Source organism: Leptonychotes weddellii, chromosome 2 (assembly GCF_054177405.1).
Source record: "Leptonychotes weddellii isolate Sample4059 chromosome 2, ASM5417740v2, whole genome shotgun sequence".
NCBI classification, from domain to species: domain Eukaryota; kingdom Metazoa; phylum Chordata; class Mammalia; order Carnivora; family Phocidae; genus Leptonychotes; species Leptonychotes weddellii.
The window spans coordinates 176,638,515-176,658,770 of NC_138370.1; the positions used below are offsets into that span (position 1 = coordinate 176,638,515).

The window sequence follows — 20,256 nt, forward strand, 5'->3', positions numbered from 1 at the left end:
TGATCTCGGGGCTGTGAGTTCAAGCCCCATGCAGGGTGTAGAGATTACTTAAATGAGGAAAACTTAAAAAAACCACACACACAATGAAATACCACTTCACACCCACTCAGATTGCTATAATAAAAACAAAATGGAAAATAAAAAGTGTCAGGGAGGACATGAAGAAATTGGAATCCTCATATGTTGTTGGTGGGAACATAAAATGGTGTAGCCACATTGGAAAACAGTCTGGCAGTGCCTCACAAAGTTAAACATAGAATTATCATATTATCCAGCAATTCTAACTCTGGGTCTACACACAAAAGAATTGAAAGCAGGGACTCAAACTTTGTACACCAATGTTCCTAGCAGCATTACTCACAATAGCCAAATGGTAGAAACAACCCATTCAACAGATGAATGGATACACAAAATGTAGTACATACATACAATATCCAAATCAATGCCACTGAACTTTATATTTAAAAATCGTTAAAATATTTTAAAATGGTCAGTTGGTTAAGCATCTGACTCTTGGTTTCAGCTCAGGTCATGATTTCAGGGTTATGAGATCAAGCCCCACGTCAACTCCATGCTCTGCACGGAGTCTGCTTGTCTCCCTCTCCCTTTGCCCCTCCCTGCCACATGTGCATGCTCGCTCTCTCAAATAAATAAAATCTTTTAAAAATGGTTAAAATGCTAATTTTTATGTTTACTCTACCACAAAGAAAACACTTGTATACGAATGTTTCTAGCAGCATTATTCATTTGGGTTTTTTTTTTTAAAGATTTTATTATTTATTTATTTATTTGACAGAGAGAGAGAGATAGTGAGAGCAGGAACACGAGCAGGAGGAGTGGGAGAGGGAGAAGCAGGCTTCCCGCGGAGCAGGGAGCCCGATGCGGGGCTCGATCCCAGGACCCTGGGATCATGACCTGAGCCGAAGGCAGATGCTTAACGACTGAGCCACCCAGGCGCCCCTAGCAGCATTATTCATAATAGACAAAAAAATTTAAACAACTCATTGATCTACTGATGAATGGATAAGTAAGAAGTGATATATCCATACGATGAAATGTCATTTGCCAAGAAAAAGGAATTAAGTACTGATTCATGCTATAGCGGGGATGAACCTAGAAAACACTGTGTTCACTTCTAGAGATGATTAGTTGGGTCAAGGGGAGAGGAACTTTTACTATATTACTCTTCTGTTCTATATAGAACAATGAGCACATATTACTTCTTAAAAGAATAGCATCTAACAAAGGGTACAATGCCAGACATGATCTCCAGGCTGGCACTGCTTACTCACCAATGGAATGTCTAAGCTCGCTGCACTGGCTGACAGGGGGCAGCTTCAGCATTTCCCTCCATTTTTTACTACGACCACTTTTTTTGCCATAGCTTCCTAAATTTGGGGAAAAAAAGTATTTTTTTTAATGATCAGAAATATCCAACTATAACAACTATTTCCACTAATATATTCCATTTGGTACCTATGGTGAGTGAAAATACAAGCTTATAATAATTTGTCTTATCTAGAAGGCATCTTGACAAGTATAAAAAATCCCAAGTGATGCAATCAGTCACTGGCTTTATCATTTAGAAACCATGTGACCCTGACCTTCTATAACTAACTCTGCTGAGCCTAAGCTTCCAAATTTGTGAATTGGACCTAACATGACATATCATACATGGTTGCATCCCTACCATGGAGCAAATGCCTGCAAAGGACAGGAAATACAATGGTAAAAAGGACAACATCCCTCCCCTCCATTCTAGTGAGGGAGAGAGATTTTTTTTAAAAAGCAGGTAATGATAAGTGATTTAAAAAAATAGCCAATCATACAGTACTAAATGGTATACAACAAAATCAAGCAAGGCAAAGATGAAGGGTGCTACTAGGGCTAAGGTGAGATTAGAGAAGGTCTCTCAAAAGGGTCACACTTAGGCAGAGACCTGATGGGGGTGAGGGACTAAGCCTTGGAAAGATGTGGAAGCAAGACAAGAATGGTGGAAAAAGCTATTAGATGATATTTTAGCAGATTGCGGCTACACTGCAGTAAGCATGGCATAAAGTATAGAGATAACGGAATCACTATATTGTACACCCAAAACTAATGCAACATTGTGTGTCAACTATATTCAAATAAAAGAAAATTTTTAATAAAGTAAAATAAAAATTTAGAAAGATAATATTTTAGAACTTTTTAAATAAGCCCCTTCAAACCAAACTCAAGAGAAATTAGAACCTTCAATTTTAAGCATTCTGAGGAGCTGAAATTTTATTAAATTTTATCCAAGAGAAAACATCACAGTTTTGGCCAGTGACTAAAAGACTTCAGGGCTATTGAAAAGAATAGAGAAATCGGGAGGAAAGCCATGTTCTAGGAAGTGATGAGCTCTGCCTTAAGCACGGTGAGTGAACCACTATGAGGGAAAGCCGTCTGGAGGAGCTCAGGAGAGAAGGCCTGGCTAGAGGTACGGATTTGATAGTAGTCTGCCAAATAGGTAATGCTCCTCTATCCACCCCTCCATTTCAACTGGGATCATGGTTCTAGACTTATATCCACTATGCAGAGGTCCCAGAGCACCTCAAGGTCAACAGGTTCAAATCTGACTCAATTGTCTTCCCCTCAAATTCAATCCTCTTTCCACACTATGCCTCCAGTTAATTACCCACCATCTACTAGGCAAATGGAGCTGGAAACTGGGGCACTATCTAATTCTGTCTCTGAAGTGCCTCACCCATTTATTCAGAAAGCATTTGCAGCCCAAGTCCTGTGTGCTGGGCACTGTCCAGGCACCAGGCATACAGCAGGTGGCCAGCCCTGCCTGCAAAGGTGCTCCTGTCCCCTGCTCTCCCTGCCCAGGCTAGTACCAAGGTCGCTGGCCTCTTCTTCTGACAGGCCTTCCTACCTCCAGTCTTCCCTTCCAGACCCTCCTCCACACTATCTTCCACTGTTACCTTCCTAAAATGCAAGTATCAGCTCACTTCTGAGTCTAGAGCTGAAGGGAAAATAAAGCACAGCCCTAACATCATCCCACAGGCACACCATGCCAAAGCCACACTGTCTATGAAGGCCCCTAAGAAGCAAGAGCAGGTTCCCTCCAGGAACCATAAGTGTCTGGACTGTCACTCTGGCCTTATTAGTGTAGACAAATCTCTACTCAGCTCAAGCAGAACCCCCCCCCCCAACAAAGCCTACCCTGCCTTTCCTAGGGAGATGCAGGCACTCTTTCCTTTTCATGCCCTTTGCATCTTGAAAACATCTTCATTAAATCTCAGCAAGGGCAGGTTCTAGGTTCATGGTCTTATTCCCAGTGTATCTCCAGCATTCGAAACATGACTGAAGGGATGTAAGGGGGCTCCAGGTGCACTGCATACAGCAGACACTAAAGGAATGTTTGCTAACTTTGAGGAGACCTGAAAAATTGCAGATGCTGACTCTAGCACATGAGTCAGGTGGGGTGAAATTGCCAAGGTCTAGGAGGAGGAGGAGGAGTAAGAGTTAGATGTACTGAGTCTTTATTATGTACCAGACACTTTTCTAGGAGCTTCATATATATTGACTCATTGAATCATCCCTCACCCTATGATGAAAATACTACCACTATTCCCTTTTCTCAGATAAGGGACCAAAGCAAAGAGGCCAAATCACCTGTCCAACACCACACAACTAGTGAGATGTGTGGCTCTGCTCCAGGAATCCTGCTTAACCATTACTGCTATTAAGAAGCAAAATGGTGTAATCAAAGCCTTTTTAAAAAGTACACAAACATTTAAAATAAATTATTTGCCATAAACACATTTAGAAATTAAGCTGGGATTTGAGCCCACATAATCACACTGGCCAAACTGGGACACTACCTTTGTCATAACAGCTGTTTTACTATCAATAAACAGAACCACCAAGGTAAATGCATAATGTGAGAAAGAACTGGACCCTTGTCTACAAATTCTGCTGGATATTAAGGGGCTTGGGGGTCAGTTTTCTACTACGAATACCATAATTATTTTTATAACATATTCTATATTTCTGTAACATATATTATACACCATCCCTAGTCCCAGACCCACCAGAACCAATCACAATCATGAATTTGGTGTGTTTGTAAATGTGTGTGTGTGAGTGTGTACAGCCTTTAACAGTATATTGTTTTAGAGCAAGATTCCTAACCTGGCATTCACAGGCAGATATCAGGGTGTCCCAGAATTTGGACAGAAAAAAATCACCTTTAGCTTCACTAACTTCTAAGCAAAATTCAGCATTTCTTTCAGCCATAAATGCAGGCAAGAGTATTATAATATTAGTAGTATCTGTGACTTCATCACCAAGAGCATTCAGATTTTCCTATCACATCACAGTTGCTAAAGAGAACTCAAAATATTTATGCTCACACTACTCTGAAATTATCATAGAGGCACCAGACCAGCTGCCAGACTGTCTACAAGTACTCAGGTGATGGAGCCAAGCAACCCCTAAGCAGCTCTGTGCCTGGTAGTTAATTCTCCAGACTCTAAATGGCTAGGTCCTATGTTCTCACATGGATGGTCCAGCTACGTATTTTACTCTCTGTGACTCCCTACAACTGTGTTGATGGACACATAGAAGCAGGTGAGTCAAAGGCCATCCCACAGTTTAAAAGCCCCATTCAAACTAGCCATGATGGCCTTCACACTGATGGATCTTTAAAGGATGAAAACTTTAACTTGCTTATGTATTTATTGCCTTGTACTTAACTCTCTGATAACAGAGAACTTTCATAACACAAATCTGTTTTAAAAAATTTTACAGTTATTTCAATATAGTTGACTTCTTTTACAATCATGTATTTTATTTTATTTAGATTAAGAACCCCTACTCTAGAGGTTGTTAAGAAAAATGGTGTGCCACTGGGGCGCCTGGGTAGCTCAGTCGGTTAAGCAGCTGCCTTTGGCTCAGGTCATGATCTGGAGTCCTGGGATCATGAGCCCCATGTCAGGCTCCCTGCTCAGAGGGGAGTCTGCTTCTCCCTCTGCCCTTCACCCTGCCCGTGCTCTCTTTCTCTCTCTCTCAAATAAATAAATAAAATCTTAAAAAAAAAAAAATGGTGTGCTACTGCATACATCACTCTACAATTTGATTTTTTCCACACAGTTTAGTCCATTTTGACACAGATTGTTCACTGTCCCAGCCAGGCTCTCTTCTGCTCCTCTCTCCCCACCCCCAGTTTCATGTTTCATGGCCCCTCTTCCTCAGCAAAGCTAGATCCCTTATTTCCTCAGGTCTTTGCTCCTGGTCACCCAACATGAGCTTTCATGTCCTACCTCCATGCCTAACCCTTAGCACCCCCCTTCTCTGCTTTATTATCTTTTCTTGACCCTTATCACTGTCCACTATACAATCTATTTCACGTATCCTGTTGAGGACCTGTCTCCCCATGAGAATAGAAACTCCTTGAAGAGAGGGGTTTATCTGTGTTAATCACAGCTGTAACCTCGATAGCTAGATGAGTGGCTGGCATAAAATAGACATTCAATAACTATTTGGTGAATGAGTGAATGAATGAATTTAATTACTATATAGTAATCTGCTATACAGTCTATTTATCTACTTCTTATTGATGGTCATTTATTGTTTTTGGTTTCCAGTATTACAAATAATGTTACAGCAAACATTCTTACGAATGTCTCTTTTACCACCATTTCTGCAGAGTATATGCCTAGAAGACTTCTTGACCTAGGTGTGTGATTTTTTTCAACATTAATGGATACTGTTTAATTGTTCTCCAAAATGGTTGTGTATTATGATTACTTAAAATACAGCATACATACTGGGTGTAATACCCTTGATAGCCACTCAGAGTTACTTTTCATATGTAACATAAATTTGTTGAATCAAAACGGAAACAACTTCTCTTCCTTCAGTTTATTTATTTTTTTAAAGATTTTATTTATTTGACAGAGAGAGACAAAGCGAGAGAGGGAACACAAGCAGGGGGAGTGCGAGAGGGAGAAGCAGGCTTCCCACTGAGCAGGGAGCCCGATGCCAGGCTCGATCCCAGGACCCTGGCTCAGGATGGTCTGAGCCGAAGGCAGACGCTTAACCAACTCAGCCACCCAGGTGCCCCTCTTTCTTCAATTTAGAATAACTTTAGTCAGAAGAGCTCCACAAAGAGCAGAGGCTGAGACTAAGCCAAATAAACTTAGTTCACTTGCCTCTTTTTTTTTTTTTTAAGATTTTATTTATTTGACAGAGAGAGAGCTAGCAAGAGCAGGAACACAAGCAAGGGGAGTGGGAGAGGGAGAAGCAGCCTTCCCACGGAGCAGGGAGCCTGACGCGGGGCCCGATCCTAGGACCCCGGGATCATGACCCGAGCCGAAGGCAGACGCTTAACGACTGAGCCACTCAGGCGCCCCAGTTCACTTGCCTCTTAAAGTCAGGGCATTATGCTAAGTGAAGTAAGCCAGTCATCAAAAAGGCATATACTGTAAGATTCCACTTATATGAGGTATTAGGAGTCAAATCATAAGAGACAGAAGCAGAATGGTGGTTGCCAGGGACTAGACAGAGAGGAGACTGGGGAGTTATTACTAATTGGGACAGAGTTTCAGTTGGGGAAGATGAAAAAAGTTTTGGAGGTGAATGGTGATGTTTGCACAACAGTAAAAATTTCTTAATACCACGTGCACTTAAAAATGGTTAAATATATTTTACAACAACAAAAACATTTTTGAAAAAAAAATGAGATTTACTCAAACAACATAAAGTCATTTGTTGTTTAAGTGCTAAAAAGATATCACCCAAATTGTCCACTTTATATTCATCAAGAAGTGAAAACAGATATGCAAACACAAGCCTTTTTTTTTAAAGATATTTATTTATTTAGAGAGCATGATCGGGGGTAGTGGCAGAAGGAGAGGGAAGAGAGACAGAATCTCAAGCAGACTCCCTGCTAAGCGCAGAGCCCTATGTAGGGCTCAGTCCCAGGACTGCGAGCTCATTAACTTAGCCAAAATAAAGAGTCTGATGCCCAACCGCCTGAGCCACCCAGGCGCCCTGCAAACACAATCTTGATAAGGGTGTTATTCAATGTAACCACTAATCCTGTAGAAAATTCTCTCAGCACACAGAGCAGCATTTACCCAGAATCATTACACTGGAACAGTATATCTAGGTCCCAGCTTGCTCCTTTCGTAGATTCCAGGGCTATTTTTCTTCTTCACTGCAGCTAATGTCAGCAGTTACCTAATATAATCAAAGCAAAAGAGAAAAACTGCCAGTGTGCCTCCCAGTTTTTTCTCATCTCATGATAAAATCACAGGGTTTTGTTTTTTTTTTATTTCGCCAAACAGAAAAATGAAAAAGGAGGATGGGAGAAGAGAATATATCAGATTTCCCTGTAAATACCTTATTTGGCCAAGTCTATTTTCATCAATACTTCCTGAGAAAGGCTACTGCAACGCAAAAGAAGTAGGGTGCACAATCTTAAAGGATGGTCTGCTAACTACATAGATTTGCTTTTATTTAGAATCCAGTACATTGCTTTCACTATCCCTACTTAATTATGCCAATGAAAACTTTGCCCTGGTAACTTCTGTCCAGGAGAAACATAGCTCCAACAGATACTCTGCTCTTTCATGCCCTGTTTTGCTTCCATACTGTTTTTTTTTAAGATTTTATTTATTTGACAGAGACAGAGACAGTGAGAGCAGGAACACAAGCAGGGGGAGTGGGAGAGGGAGAAGCCGGCTTCCCGCTAAGCAGGGAGCCCGATGTGGGACTCGATCCCAGGACTCTGGGATCATGACCTTAGCCAAAGGCAGGCGCTTAACGACTGAGCCACCCCGGCGCCCTTGCTTCCATACTCTTAACTGCATTGTCCATATGTGGCTTTACTTACATTCAAATCTCTTCATCTTATCTTGCTCACTGACAGCCCTTTTCCCTCATATCTCCCAAGAGTAATCTTTTTCCAAGCATTTATCTAAAATGCCTGGGAAGAGGAAGAAAGGGATTAGCAAAGACACAGGCCCAGTGCTCCTGATGCATAAGAGCCAGCAAGGTAGATGGGCCTCCCCCAAGGAAGGTCACAGGCCAGGGCAGTAGGTGCTGCAGAGCCTTGGCCTCTGGCCCCAAGCCAGAGTATAGGGCGATGATAGGTCACTTCCCAGATCCACAGACTGGCAGGGAAGCAGCATACCCTGCCAGGCTAGGTTCTCCCTGTGTGCATGAGAAAGGCTGATCACAGGGTATCCAGTGACTAAATCGGAGCAAAGCTGTAAACAGAAATGGAGCTAGCATCTCCTATGTCATTTTCTTAGGGAAGTTCCCTAATTCAGACTTCTACTGAGTCATATTGGCTCACCAATTCATATGAGCTCAAGTTAATGAAATTTTAGTGTACTTGATTTATCTTAAAGTCTTCAGAAGAAAAACAGTGTTTCAGGAAAACACTGCATTGTATCCATCCAGCACAACCTTCCAGGTTATCAGATTCTAGCCTTCCTTGTCTTTGACCTATTGTGCAGCTTTCTGTCAATTGTGGGTGACAGGAACACATGCAAGCTGTTTTGTCTGACAGTTTCCATGGACTTCTCTTCCCTCTGTAGAAAAATCAGTTTGCCCAGATTTGCAATTCAATTCCTTTACTCATATAAATGTGAGCCTTTTGACTTCATTTGAACTGTTTAGAACATTTGCCTGGTTCCCTACATGAGTAAAACAAAACACATGTTCATTTTAATGTGATCTGTGTGAGCGTAATTTTGTCTTTCTCTGGCAATTATCTTAAGATGCCTTACTCCTAGTCAAGCTCCATCCATGGGACCTGTAGTGATGTCCACTCTTTCATTTCTGATATTATTTATTTGTGTCTTTTTTTCTTCTTTGTCTGGCTAGGGCTTACAGATTTATTAACCTTTTCAAAGAATCAGATTTTCATTTTGTTGATTTCCTGCCTTTAGTTTCACAGATTTCTACTCTAATTTTTATTACTTGGGCATCTGGGTGGCTCAGTGGGTTAAGTGTCTGCCTTTGGCTCAGGTCATGATCCCAGGATCCCAGGATCAAGCCCCGTGTCAGGCTCCCTGCTCAGCGGGAAGTCTGCTTCTCCCTCTCCCTCTGCCTGTCCCCATCCCCCACCGCTGGTGCTCGCCCTGTCTCCCATAAATAAATAAAAAATAAAAAATAATAAATAATAAATAAATTAAAAAAATCTTTTTTAAAAGTGTGTTGTCCCCAATTATTTGGGTGATTTTCCAGCTGTCTTTCTGTTATGATTTCTAGTGTAATTCCACTGTGGTCTGAGAGCAGACATTACATGATTTCTACTCTTTTAAATTCGTCACAGTGTGTTTTATGGCCCAGAATGTGGACCATCTTAGAGAATGTTCCAATGTGACCTTGAGAAGAATGTGCAGTGTATTCATCAATTTCTCCTTGCAGTTCTATCAGTTTTTGACCTACATATTCTGCCTATATGTTGTTAGGCACATACACATTAAGGACTGCTACATATTCTTGGACAATTGACCCTTTTGTCATTATGTAATACCCCTCTTTATCCTTGATAACTTTCTTTGCTCTGAAGTTTAAACTGTGTGAAATTAACATAGGTACGCCTACTGCCTTTGATTGGTGGCAGCATGGAATACCTTTCTCCATCCCTTTATTTTTAATCTATGTGTATTTTTATATTTAAAGTGGATTTCCTACATTAAGATCCAACAACATGTAGTTGGGTTTTATTTTTCTATCCACTCTGACAATCTCTTTTGATTGGTACACTTAATACCATTGATGCTTAAAGTGATTACTGATATACAATACAGGCATACCTCAGAGACATTGTGGGTTTAGTTCCAGATCACTGCAATAAAGCAAATGTCACAAAAAGGAATACAAATGAAATCTGTGGTTTCCCAGCGCATATAAAAGTTATGTCTACACTATGCTGCACTCTGTTCACCACACAATAGCATTATGCCTAAAAAACAATGTATATACCTTAATTTTAAGATACCTTATTGCTAAAAATGCTAACCATCATCTGAACTTTCAGTAAGTCATAATCACTGATCACACATCACTGTAACAATATAATAATTTAAAAGTTTGAAATATTATAAGAATTACCAAAATGTGATGGAGACATAGAGAAAAAATGCTGTTGGAAAAACAGCACCAAAAGACTTGACACAGGGTTGCCACAAACTTTCAATTTGTAAAATGTGCAGTATCTGTAAAGCACAATAAAACAAGGTATGTCTGTAGTTGGATTAATGTCTACCATATTTTTACTATTATTTGTTGCCCTTGTCTTGTTCTTATTGTTGTCTTCCATGCCTTTTTTTGCCATTTGTGGTTTTGATCATTTTACAGGATTCTATTTTCACATTTTTCTTAGCCTATCAATTATACTTCTTTTTAAACTGTTTTTAGTGGCACCCTATAGTAATATACATTTATAACTAATCCAAGTCCCCTTTCAAAGACAAATACACCACTTCACAGGTAGTACGAGTACCTTATAGGTAACAAAATATTCCTAATTCCCCCTCCTATCCCTTGTATCATTGCTGTCATTCATTTCACTTATACATAAGCGTATCCTTTTTATATATGTGTGAATGTATATATCTGTTATCTGACAGCTATTAGATTAAGAAAAACAAGTCTTCATTTTACCTTCACGTATTCATTCTCCAATGCTCTTCCTTTATGTAGATCCAAGTTTCTGAATATATAATTTTCTTTCTCTCTGAACAACTTCTTTTAACGTTTCTTGCAAGGCAGATCTACTGGCAACAAATTCCCTCAGTTTCTGTTTGTCTGAGAGTCTTCATTTCTTCTCACTTTTGGAGGAAATTTCACAGGGTGCAGAATTCTAGATTGGTGGGTTTTTCTCCCAATACTTTGTATGTTTCACTCCCCTATCTTCTTCCTTGCATGGGGTCTGAGAAGAAATCAGATATAATTCTTACCTTTGGTCTTGTATAGGTAAAGGGTTTCTATCTGTGGCTTCTTTCAAGATTTTTTCTTTATCTTTGATTTCCTGAAGTTTGAAGAAGATATTCATGTCATTCCTTTTTTTTTTTCCCCTAAGATTTTATTTACTTGAGAGAGAGGGCGGGGAGAGAGAGCAAGTGAGCATTAGCTGGGGGAAGAGGCAGAGGGAGAGGGAGAAGCAGGCTCCCCACCAAGCAGGGAGCCCAATGCAGGGCTTGGTCCCAGGACCCCAGGATCATGACCTGAACTGAAGGCAGATGCTTAACTGACTGAGCCACCCAGGCGCTCCTCCTGGGTGTCATTCTTTTGACATTTATCCTGTTTCATGTTTTCTCAGCTTCATCTGTGGCTTGATGTCTGACATTAATTGGGGGAAAGTCTCCGTATTATTATTTCAAATATTTCATCTGTTCCTTTCTCTCTTTTTGCTCCTCCTGGCATCCCCATTACACGTCTGTTATGCCTTTTATGGATGTGCCACAGTTTTTGGATATTCTGTTGTGATTTTTTTCAGTCTTTTTTCTCCTTGCTTTTCAGTTTTAGAAATTCTCAGTCATATCCTCAAGCCCAGAGATTCTTTCCTCAGCCCTGTCCAGTCAGTTAATAAGGCCATCAAAGGAATTCATTTGTTATTGTTTTGGTTCTGCTTAACTCTAGCATTTCTTTTGATTTTTCCTTAGAATTACCATCTCTCTGCTTACATTATCCATCTGCTTTTTGCATGTTGTCTAACTTTTTCCATTAAAGCCCTTAGGATACTAATCACAGTTTTTAAAAATTCCTGGTCTGATAATTCCAACATTCTTCCTTTTACTCTGTTTGGTCTGGGAGGCCATAACAAGGGTCTGGAGGAGAGGGCTGACACCTCAATTTAAATTTTAATAGGATCACTCTGGCTGGTGTGTTGAGAACAGACTGTAGGGTCAGAAAGGCAGAAGCTGAGACCAAGTATCAGCCAACTGTGGTCTTCCAGGCGAGAGAGGTTGACGGCTTGAGCCATGCTGAAGGTGGTGAGAGGTCAGATTCTTTGCATTTTGAAGGGAGATCTGAAAATATTTTCCCAAGGACTGGATGTGGGATATAAGGAATTAAAAGTCAACTGTAAGATTTTTGGCTTGAGTATTAACTAAGATGCAGAAGGAAAAAATTGGGGCAGGGTGAGTGTTAAGGGTTAGTTTTGACTCTGTGTGTGTGTGTGCGTACATGCAGATGAGGTTTCCAAGTAGCAATGTCAAGTGGGCAAGTGGAGAATGAGCTGCAGGTCAATGGAAAGGTCCAGTCTGCAGATCTGAGAGATAGCAGCTTGCCTCAAACCATGTTACTGGATAAGATCACAAGGGAGTGAGACTCCATGAACTGAGCCTTGGGAGCATTTCAATATGAAGAGGTCTAGCAAACAAGAGGCAACCAATCAAGCAGTCTGAGAAGGACAAGCCCTGAAACCGCAGAAAACCATGGAGGGTGCTGGTCTAGAAGGACATATTGACTGAGGTGACTCCCATGATGAGCTAGTCATGTGCAGCCCACACGTGTAATAGCATTAGGACTAAGAACTGACCGTGGTGATCCCGACAAGGATGGTTTTAGTGAAGTGGTGGAGGTGAGAGCTTAGAACCCAGCACATAATTCACTCAATACTTGTTTAAAGAGTAAATGACACACACTCAATAGTGCACACACACCATGTACCTCCAAACACCCACATTTCACTAAACACAGCAGTGCACACACACATACCATGAACCACCTTAGTAAACTATCACTACAAAAGACCCCCTCTGAAGAATGTCACAAGGTGAAGGAGAGAGAGACGAATGGGATCCTCTCCACCGGTATCTCTGTCACCCTGGACTGCTATAACAAAATACCATAGTCTGGGTGACCTAACAACAAACACTTACTTGTCAGAGTTCTGGAGGCTTGAAATTCTGGCAGATTTGGTGACTGGTGAGGGCCCTTCCTGGTTTGTAGATGGCTATCTTCCATTATGTCCTCCTGGGCCTTTCCCTGCTACATGCACTTGAACACAGAGATCGTGTGCCTCTCCTTTTTATAAGGACATTAATTCCATCATGAGGGCCCACCCTTATAACCTGATGTAACCGTAATTACCTTTCAAAGGCCCTACCTCCAAATACCATCACTGGTGATTAGAGCTTCAATAATTAAATTGGGAGAGGACACAAATATTCACTTCATAGCAGGTTTTTTTTTTTCCATAGCAGCAGGCTTGGGGCACACATGCTAGTGAACTGGAGCAGCCAACCCTGCCCCTCAGTAAGCTGTCCTTGATTCCAAAAGTCTCCATTGACACATCACAGCAAAGTCTAGCTCCAATTTTCTGAGCTGTCCCATCCAGGTGCAGTCTCAAGATGAGTTGAGTGGCGCTCACCATACCATGTCAAGACAGGAAGACCAGTGGGGAAGATATCAGGCAAGAAAAGGAAGAGCACCCAAATTTGGTCATGTGACCATAGCCTTTATCAATGTGGTTGGCATGGCCCAGGCTATTTACACAGAAGACCCTCCACAGATCCTAAAACCTGAGCAGAGTAAAAACAAGAGGCACAGTCCACTAGGGCAGTATATTGTGTCCCAAAAAGTAGACAGTGAAGTGGGGCCACAGCATTTGAAGGCCCAAAGGTTTGAAGGTGCCCCTCTATAAGCTGCCTTTATCTATTTTATGGGTTGAATTTGTTATGGGTTAAATTTGTACCTCCTCAAAAAAGATATTTTAGAGTCCTAACCCTCAGCTAACCCCCACCCTTCAGAATATGATCTTATTTGGAGACAGGGTCTTTATGGAGGTAATCAAGTTAAAATGAGATCATTCAGGTAGCTCCTAATCCAATGTGACTAGTGTCCTTAAAAAGGGGGACATCTGGGAGCACCTGGTGGCTCAGTCGGTTAAGTGTCTGACTTGATTTCGGCTCAGGTCATGATCTCAGGCTCATGGGACCGAGCCCTACGTCAGGCCCCGAGCTCAGTGCGGAGTCTGCTTGTCCCTCTCCCTCTGCTCCTCCCCACCCCGCCCCGCTCACTCTCTCTCTCTCTTTCAAATAGATAAGATCTTTTTTTTTTAAAGGGGGGGGATCTGAACACAGGCACACAGGAACAACATCATGTGAAGACAGAAGCAGAGAACAGGATGGTGCACCTACAAGCCAAGGAACACCAAAGATGCCAGTGAACCCCCAGAAGCTGGGAGACAGGCCTGAAACAGGCCCTCCCTCACAGCCTCAGAAGGAATTAGCCCTGCCGACATCCTGATCTCAGACTTCTGGTCTCCAAAACTGGCAGAGAATAAATGTTTGTTGTTTGAGACACTTAGTTTGTGGTACTTTGATTACCACAGCCCCAGCACACAAATCCAATACCATTTCTGTCCTTTCTTTTTCCTGTTCTTCCTTCCAAGTATCTTTTCCTTGCATTTTGGGCTACTTCTGCTTCTGATCCAGACATAACCGGAGTGCCCATTTCCATCTTTACTCATTCATTAACTCATCAAACATTCATTGAGCACCTACTATAGGCCACAATATTATACAAATGACCTCAGAGAGCCATATAAAGGGCTCAGTGAAGCACCGACTGTCCTATGGCAAATGAAGCAAGCCAAGCTGGCAACACATGCTGAAACAAGTTTGAAGAACCATACAGATCATTCTGTTTTGAGGTCAAATGTATCAAAGCATAAACTGTAATGAGACTACTAATTTGTATTTTGCATAGCAATTAATTATATGCTTATTGGATAGTGAATACTATTAGCAAATTAGTCTTTATAGCCATGACATAAATATTAATGACTTTGCACGCATATATACAAAACACCTCATGTTTCTATAGAAGAGTAACTTAAGAAAGACCTAATCCCAGTGTTTTTCTGTGTCTCAGAATAAGGTCACAATTGAGGCACATGGGTGGCTCAGTCTAAGCATCTGACTCTTGGCTTCGGCTCAGGTCATGATCTCAGGGTCCTGAGATCGACCCCCGCTTCAAGCCCCGCGTAGTGTTGGGCTTCCTGCTCAGCGAAGGGTCTGCTTCTCCCCTCCTCCCTGCCCCTACACCCACTCATGCACTCTCTCTCTAAAATAAACAAACCTTTAAAAAAAAAAGAAGAAAGCCAAAATTATGTTCACTGCCACCATTTTCCTTCAAAGCTAACTATTACCTAATTTCAGTCATTACATAAAATGTGACCCAAAAATATTTTAGAGTATTGGTTGCACAAATAATTTTCCTACAAATTAGCATAAAGTCACTAAATCCAATTTTTGGTTCACTGAGCAAGCAAGAAAAAAAGATTAGAGCCATCATATACTTTATGAAAAAGCCAAACCAAACTGGTTGCTAATAAACTGGCTGGTTTATAACTGTTCAAACCAGCAGTAACACAATGATAGTAATAGAATCTAGATATCATTACGTGAGGATGGGTTAACCCTTTGTTGGTTACCATTATACAAATTACTCCAAAAGTCTAACAGGTAAGAAGAAATACAAGTAAAAAGAAATACTTCCACATTCTGCATGGAGCACTGGGTGCTATGCACAAACAATGAATCATGGAACACTTCATCTAAAACTAATGATGTAATGTATGGGGATTAACATAAGAATAAAAAAAAAAAATACTTCAGGGGCGCCTTGGTGGCTCAGTCGTTAAGCGTCTGCCTTCGGCTCAGGTCATGATCCCAGGGTCCTGGGATCGAGTCCCACATCGGGCTCCCTGCTCCGCGGGAAGCCTGCTTCTCCCTCTCCCACTCCCCCTGCTTGTGTTCCTGCTCTCGCTGTCTCTCTCTCTGTCAAATAAATAAATAAAATCTTTAAAAAAAAGAAATACTTCAGAACGTTTCCTAGAAAACTTGGTCGGGATGCCTGGGTGGCTCAGTCAGTTGAGCGTCTGCCTTCAGCTCAGGTCATGATCCCAGGGTCCTGCTTTATATATTTCAAATACTCAAATGTTAGCTATCATGATTATATAAGACTATCAAGCCAAGAGAAAGAAGGAGAAAAAAAATAAATGTAGAAAAAATGGTAGCAAAATACATACCAAAAAAGTCACATAAAATGTAAATAAGGACTAAAACTTAAATAATAAAAAATGAGATTATTAGACTGGATAAACCATCAAAATCCAGCTATATATTGTTTACGAGAGACACCTGAAGCATTCAAAAAACACACCAAAAGGCTGGGGTAGGGAAAACAGCACAAATTAGCAAAAAAAAAAAAAAAAAAAAGGCAGGCATAATAATAGACATGTCTGATGAAAATACAACTTAAGGTAAATGCAAATGCACTGGTGGGGACAGAGATGTACCTTACATAATAAAAAAAAATAATAATAATAACCCATCAAGAAGATACTGAAATCATTAACTAGTAAATACTTAACAGTGTCTTGGAAATAAAAATCAACCAAATCAGGGAAAACAAATTTGAAAAATCCACGGCCTTAGTGAGAGATATCAAGACATTATCATAAACTGATTAATCAAGCAGACAAAAAGCAATAAAAATAGAGGCTATTTATATAGTAACAGTAGCAAGCTTGAGCTAATGGATGATCATACAGGGTCTTACCTAGCAAATAAAAAACACATACTCTTCTTAAGAACAGTTAAACATTTATAAAAATTGACTATGTACCAGCTTACAAAGTATATTTCAACAAATACCAAAATACTGATATCGTGAAGACCATGTCCTCTGATCATATATAATTAAATCACCAACAATAAAAAAGATCATTTAAAAAGGTGCCATGAGTTTACAATTTCTTAAAAATCACACTCAAATAATCAAGGCTTAACAAAGAAATCACAATGATAATCATTAAACATAACTGAAATGAAAAAAACCACATGAAGAAACTTGTAGGCTGCTGTTAACCCAATACTTAAAAGTTAGAGTCTTAAATTTATTTATTTTAAAACAAAGTTTAAAAAGTATGGGTTAAGCATTCAACTTGAGTAGCTAGAGGCAAATCAAAATAAAGAACACAATACAAGCAGTAATTAGTAAAACAGAAGGCAAACATAATAGAGAAGAGCATATGAAACCAAAGACTGGTTCATTGAAAAGATTAACAAAAATCTTTTGCAAGCCTAACAAAAATAAAAGACCCATACAAATAATATTCTAAATTAAAAAGATCACAGTTGCAGTTGTAAAAATAGAAAGTGTTACAAATAACATTTATGCCAAATAAATTTGAAAGCTTAGATGAAAATAATTTTCTCAGAAAACATAAATTACCAAAACTAACTCAAGAAGAAACAGTCCTGAATATCACAGTAAGTATTAAACTAAATTGGTAATAAAAAGAAACCATCCCTATCCCTGCTTCCAAGTCAGGAGGGTCAAGGTGGGGGCAGGGGGAGACTCCAGGCTCAGGCAGTTTCATGGGCAAGGTTTACCAAATCTTTAAGGAATAAAGAGGCCCTATCTTATAAAATTTTTTTCCTTAAAAAATACTTTCAACAGACACAATTTTCACAATAATATTCACCAATCTTATTATCACTCAGTGAAATGTTGCAAATGTATATACACCCACATAATTACCAGCTGAATCAATCAATACACTTTTTTTTTTTAATATTTTAAAAAGATTTTATTTATTTGAGAGAGAGAGCACAGAGGGAGAGTAAGAGGGAGATACAGACTCCCTGCTAAGCAGAGAGCCCGATGTGGGGCTTGATCCCAGGACCCTGAGATCATGACCTGAACTGAAGGCAGACACTTAACCTACTGAGCCACCCAGGTGCCCCAATACTATTACATTATCATCACCCCAGAAAGTTCCTTCCTGCCTCTTTGGTGTCAATCCCTCCCTTCTTCAAGGCAATTACCATTCCAATTTGTATTATCATGGATTAATTTCACTTCATATCACTGGAATCACAGAGGATTGCTCACTCTTCTGATTTTTTCCTTGACATAATGCTCCTGAGACTCGTCCATGCTCTTGCATGCATCAGGAGCTCCTGAGACTCGTCCATGCTCTTGCGTGCATCAGGAGCTCTTTCTTTTTACTGCTGCCTAGCATTACACGCACCAGTATTTCTTTATCCATCCTCTCATTGAGGAACGTTTGGGTTGTTTCCAGTCTGACACTATTATGAATAAAGCCACTGTAAACATTCTCGAACGAGACGTTATGTGGAACATGTGCACGCTGAACTGGGTATATCTGGAAGGAGAATCACTGGGTCATAGGGTAGGTGTGTGTTTATCAGAAACTGTCAGGTTCTCCAGTTGTGCACTCCAACAAGCAATGTGTGAGAGTTCTAGCTGCAGCTGCTCCATGTCTTCGCTAACACTTGATATTGCCAAGGAATGCAGGCGACCTCCAGAAGCCAGAAAGGGCCAGAAAATGGATTCCCCCATAGAACCTCCAAAATGAATTTGTAATAGCACTCCAACTGGTCTGAAGGGCGAACTCGCTTCAAGCTTACTCACTCTTGGCTTGCTGACCTAACTCCTTGGTCTGTAGCAGAACCAACCCCTTAAGATTTGCAGACCACTAGCCTTCAGGAGTAAAGGACCAAACTTTCCCAGAAGACGAGGCCTGACCACATTCAAACACAGCTGCCCCTGATGCCAGCGAGTGTGTTCAGGGTCCCGCTGACACTGGGCTCACCACCTGAGCGCCTGCTTCTCTTGCACGTAGCCCCCTCCTTTCTCCCATGCCTTCCCCTCTAAAACCCTCCAGCTTGGCCTGGACAGGGAAAATGGTCTTTGAGACGTCTGTCCATTTGCCTTCCAGGTTGCCGGCTTCCTGACTAAAGCAACTCTCCTTTCTCACTGTCACTTGTCTCTAGAGTACTGATTTTTGAGCAGCAAGCAGACAAACCTGAGTTCAGAACCCGTTCTTTGTCTGGTAACATTCTCCCTAGAAGCTCCAGAAAGGAACACAGCCCTTCTGACATCTTTTTTTTTTTTTTTAAGATTTTATTTATTTATTTGACAGAGACAGTGAGAGAGGGAACACAAGCAGGGGAGTGGGAGAGGGAGAAGCAGGCTTCCAGCTGAGCAGGGAGCCCGATGTGGGACTCGATCCCAGGACCCTGGGATCATGACCTGAGCTGAAGGCAGATGCTTAATGACTGAACCACCCAGGCACCCCAGTGACATCTTGATTTTAGCTTACCCAGACCCATTTCAGACTTCTGACCTCCAGAACTGTAACATAACAATCTGTGTTATTTTAAGCCATTTAGTTTGTGGTAGCTTGTTACAACAGCAATAGGAAAACTAAATACAGCAAGTGGGAGAATGGGAGATCTGTGCAATGTATACTTAGTATCCATATTACATAAAAAACTGCTATAAATCAATAAGATACTCTGCCCTCATTGTGCAGAAGATATGGCAAGCAATTCACAAAGAGGAAAGATGAATCACCCTCATTATGAAAAGACGTTCAGTCTCCCTGGTAATTAGGAAAATGCAAATTAAAACAGTGTTATATAGACTGATTTGTATCCCACCACCCCACCCTCACCCCCAAATTCCATGCTAAAGCCCTAACCCCCAATGTAACTATAGTTGGAGATAGGGCCTTCAGGGAGGTAACTAAGGTTAAATGAGGTCAGCCAGCTAGGGCTCTAATCTGACAGGTGTACTCATAAGAGGAGGAGTCACCAGAAAATCTCTGTTTCTCAGCATAAACACAGAGGAAAGGCTATGGGAGGACACAGGGAGAAGGCAGTCTTATACAACCCAGGAAGAGAGTCCTCACCAGAAATCAACCATGGTGGTACTTTGACCTTGGATTCCTAGCCTTCAGAACTGTAAAAACAAAACAAAACAAAACAAAAACAAAAAAAACCCAAGCATTTCTGTTCTTTAAAACACCCAGTCCAGGGCGCCTGGGTGGCTCAGTCGTTAAGCGTCTGCCTTCGGCTCAGGTCATGATCCCAGGGTCCTGGGATCGAGTCCCACATCGGGCTCCCTGCTCTGCGGGAAGCCTGCTTCTCCCTGAACCGCTCCCCCTGCTTGTGTTCCTGCTCTCGCTATATCTCTCTCTGTCAAAAAAATAAATAAAATCTAAAAAAAAAAAAAAACCACCCAGTCCAGGGGCGCCTGGGTGGCTCAGTCGTTAAGCGTCTGCCTTCAGCTCAGGTCATGATCCCAGGGTCCTGGAATTGAGCCCCACATCGGGCTCACTGCTCAGCATGAAGCTTGCTTCTCCCTCTCCCACTCCCCCTGCTTGTGTTCCCTCTCTCTGTCTCTCTCTGTATAAGTAAGTAAGTAAATAAATAAATAAAT

General features: G+C 41.1%; 1 protein-coding gene across 21 annotated transcripts in view; it reads right to left on the reverse strand.

The window, feature by feature from the left end:
- Positions 1-20,256, reverse strand: part of GRK4 (G protein-coupled receptor kinase 4) — an 81,793-nt gene that overhangs the window by 54,298 nt on the left and 7,239 nt on the right. For 6 of the 21 annotated variants that reach the window (XM_081812740.1, XM_081812739.1, XM_081812738.1 and 3 more), the window contains exon 2: positions 10,654-10,921. The exons of 5 other annotated variants lie outside the window; for them this stretch is intronic. Coding sequence is in view for 5 of the 16 variants with exons in the window: in XM_081812732.1 (XP_081668858.1) it covers positions 1,293-1,344 (52 nt within the window). In the remaining 11 variants the exon portion in view is untranslated. Of the gene's footprint in view, positions 1-1,292; positions 1,389-9,803; positions 9,836-10,653; positions 10,922-20,256 lie in introns of those variants that run through there. 10 more of the 21 variants (XM_081812734.1, XM_081812729.1, XM_081812745.1 and 7 more) reach the window with 3 other exon arrangements.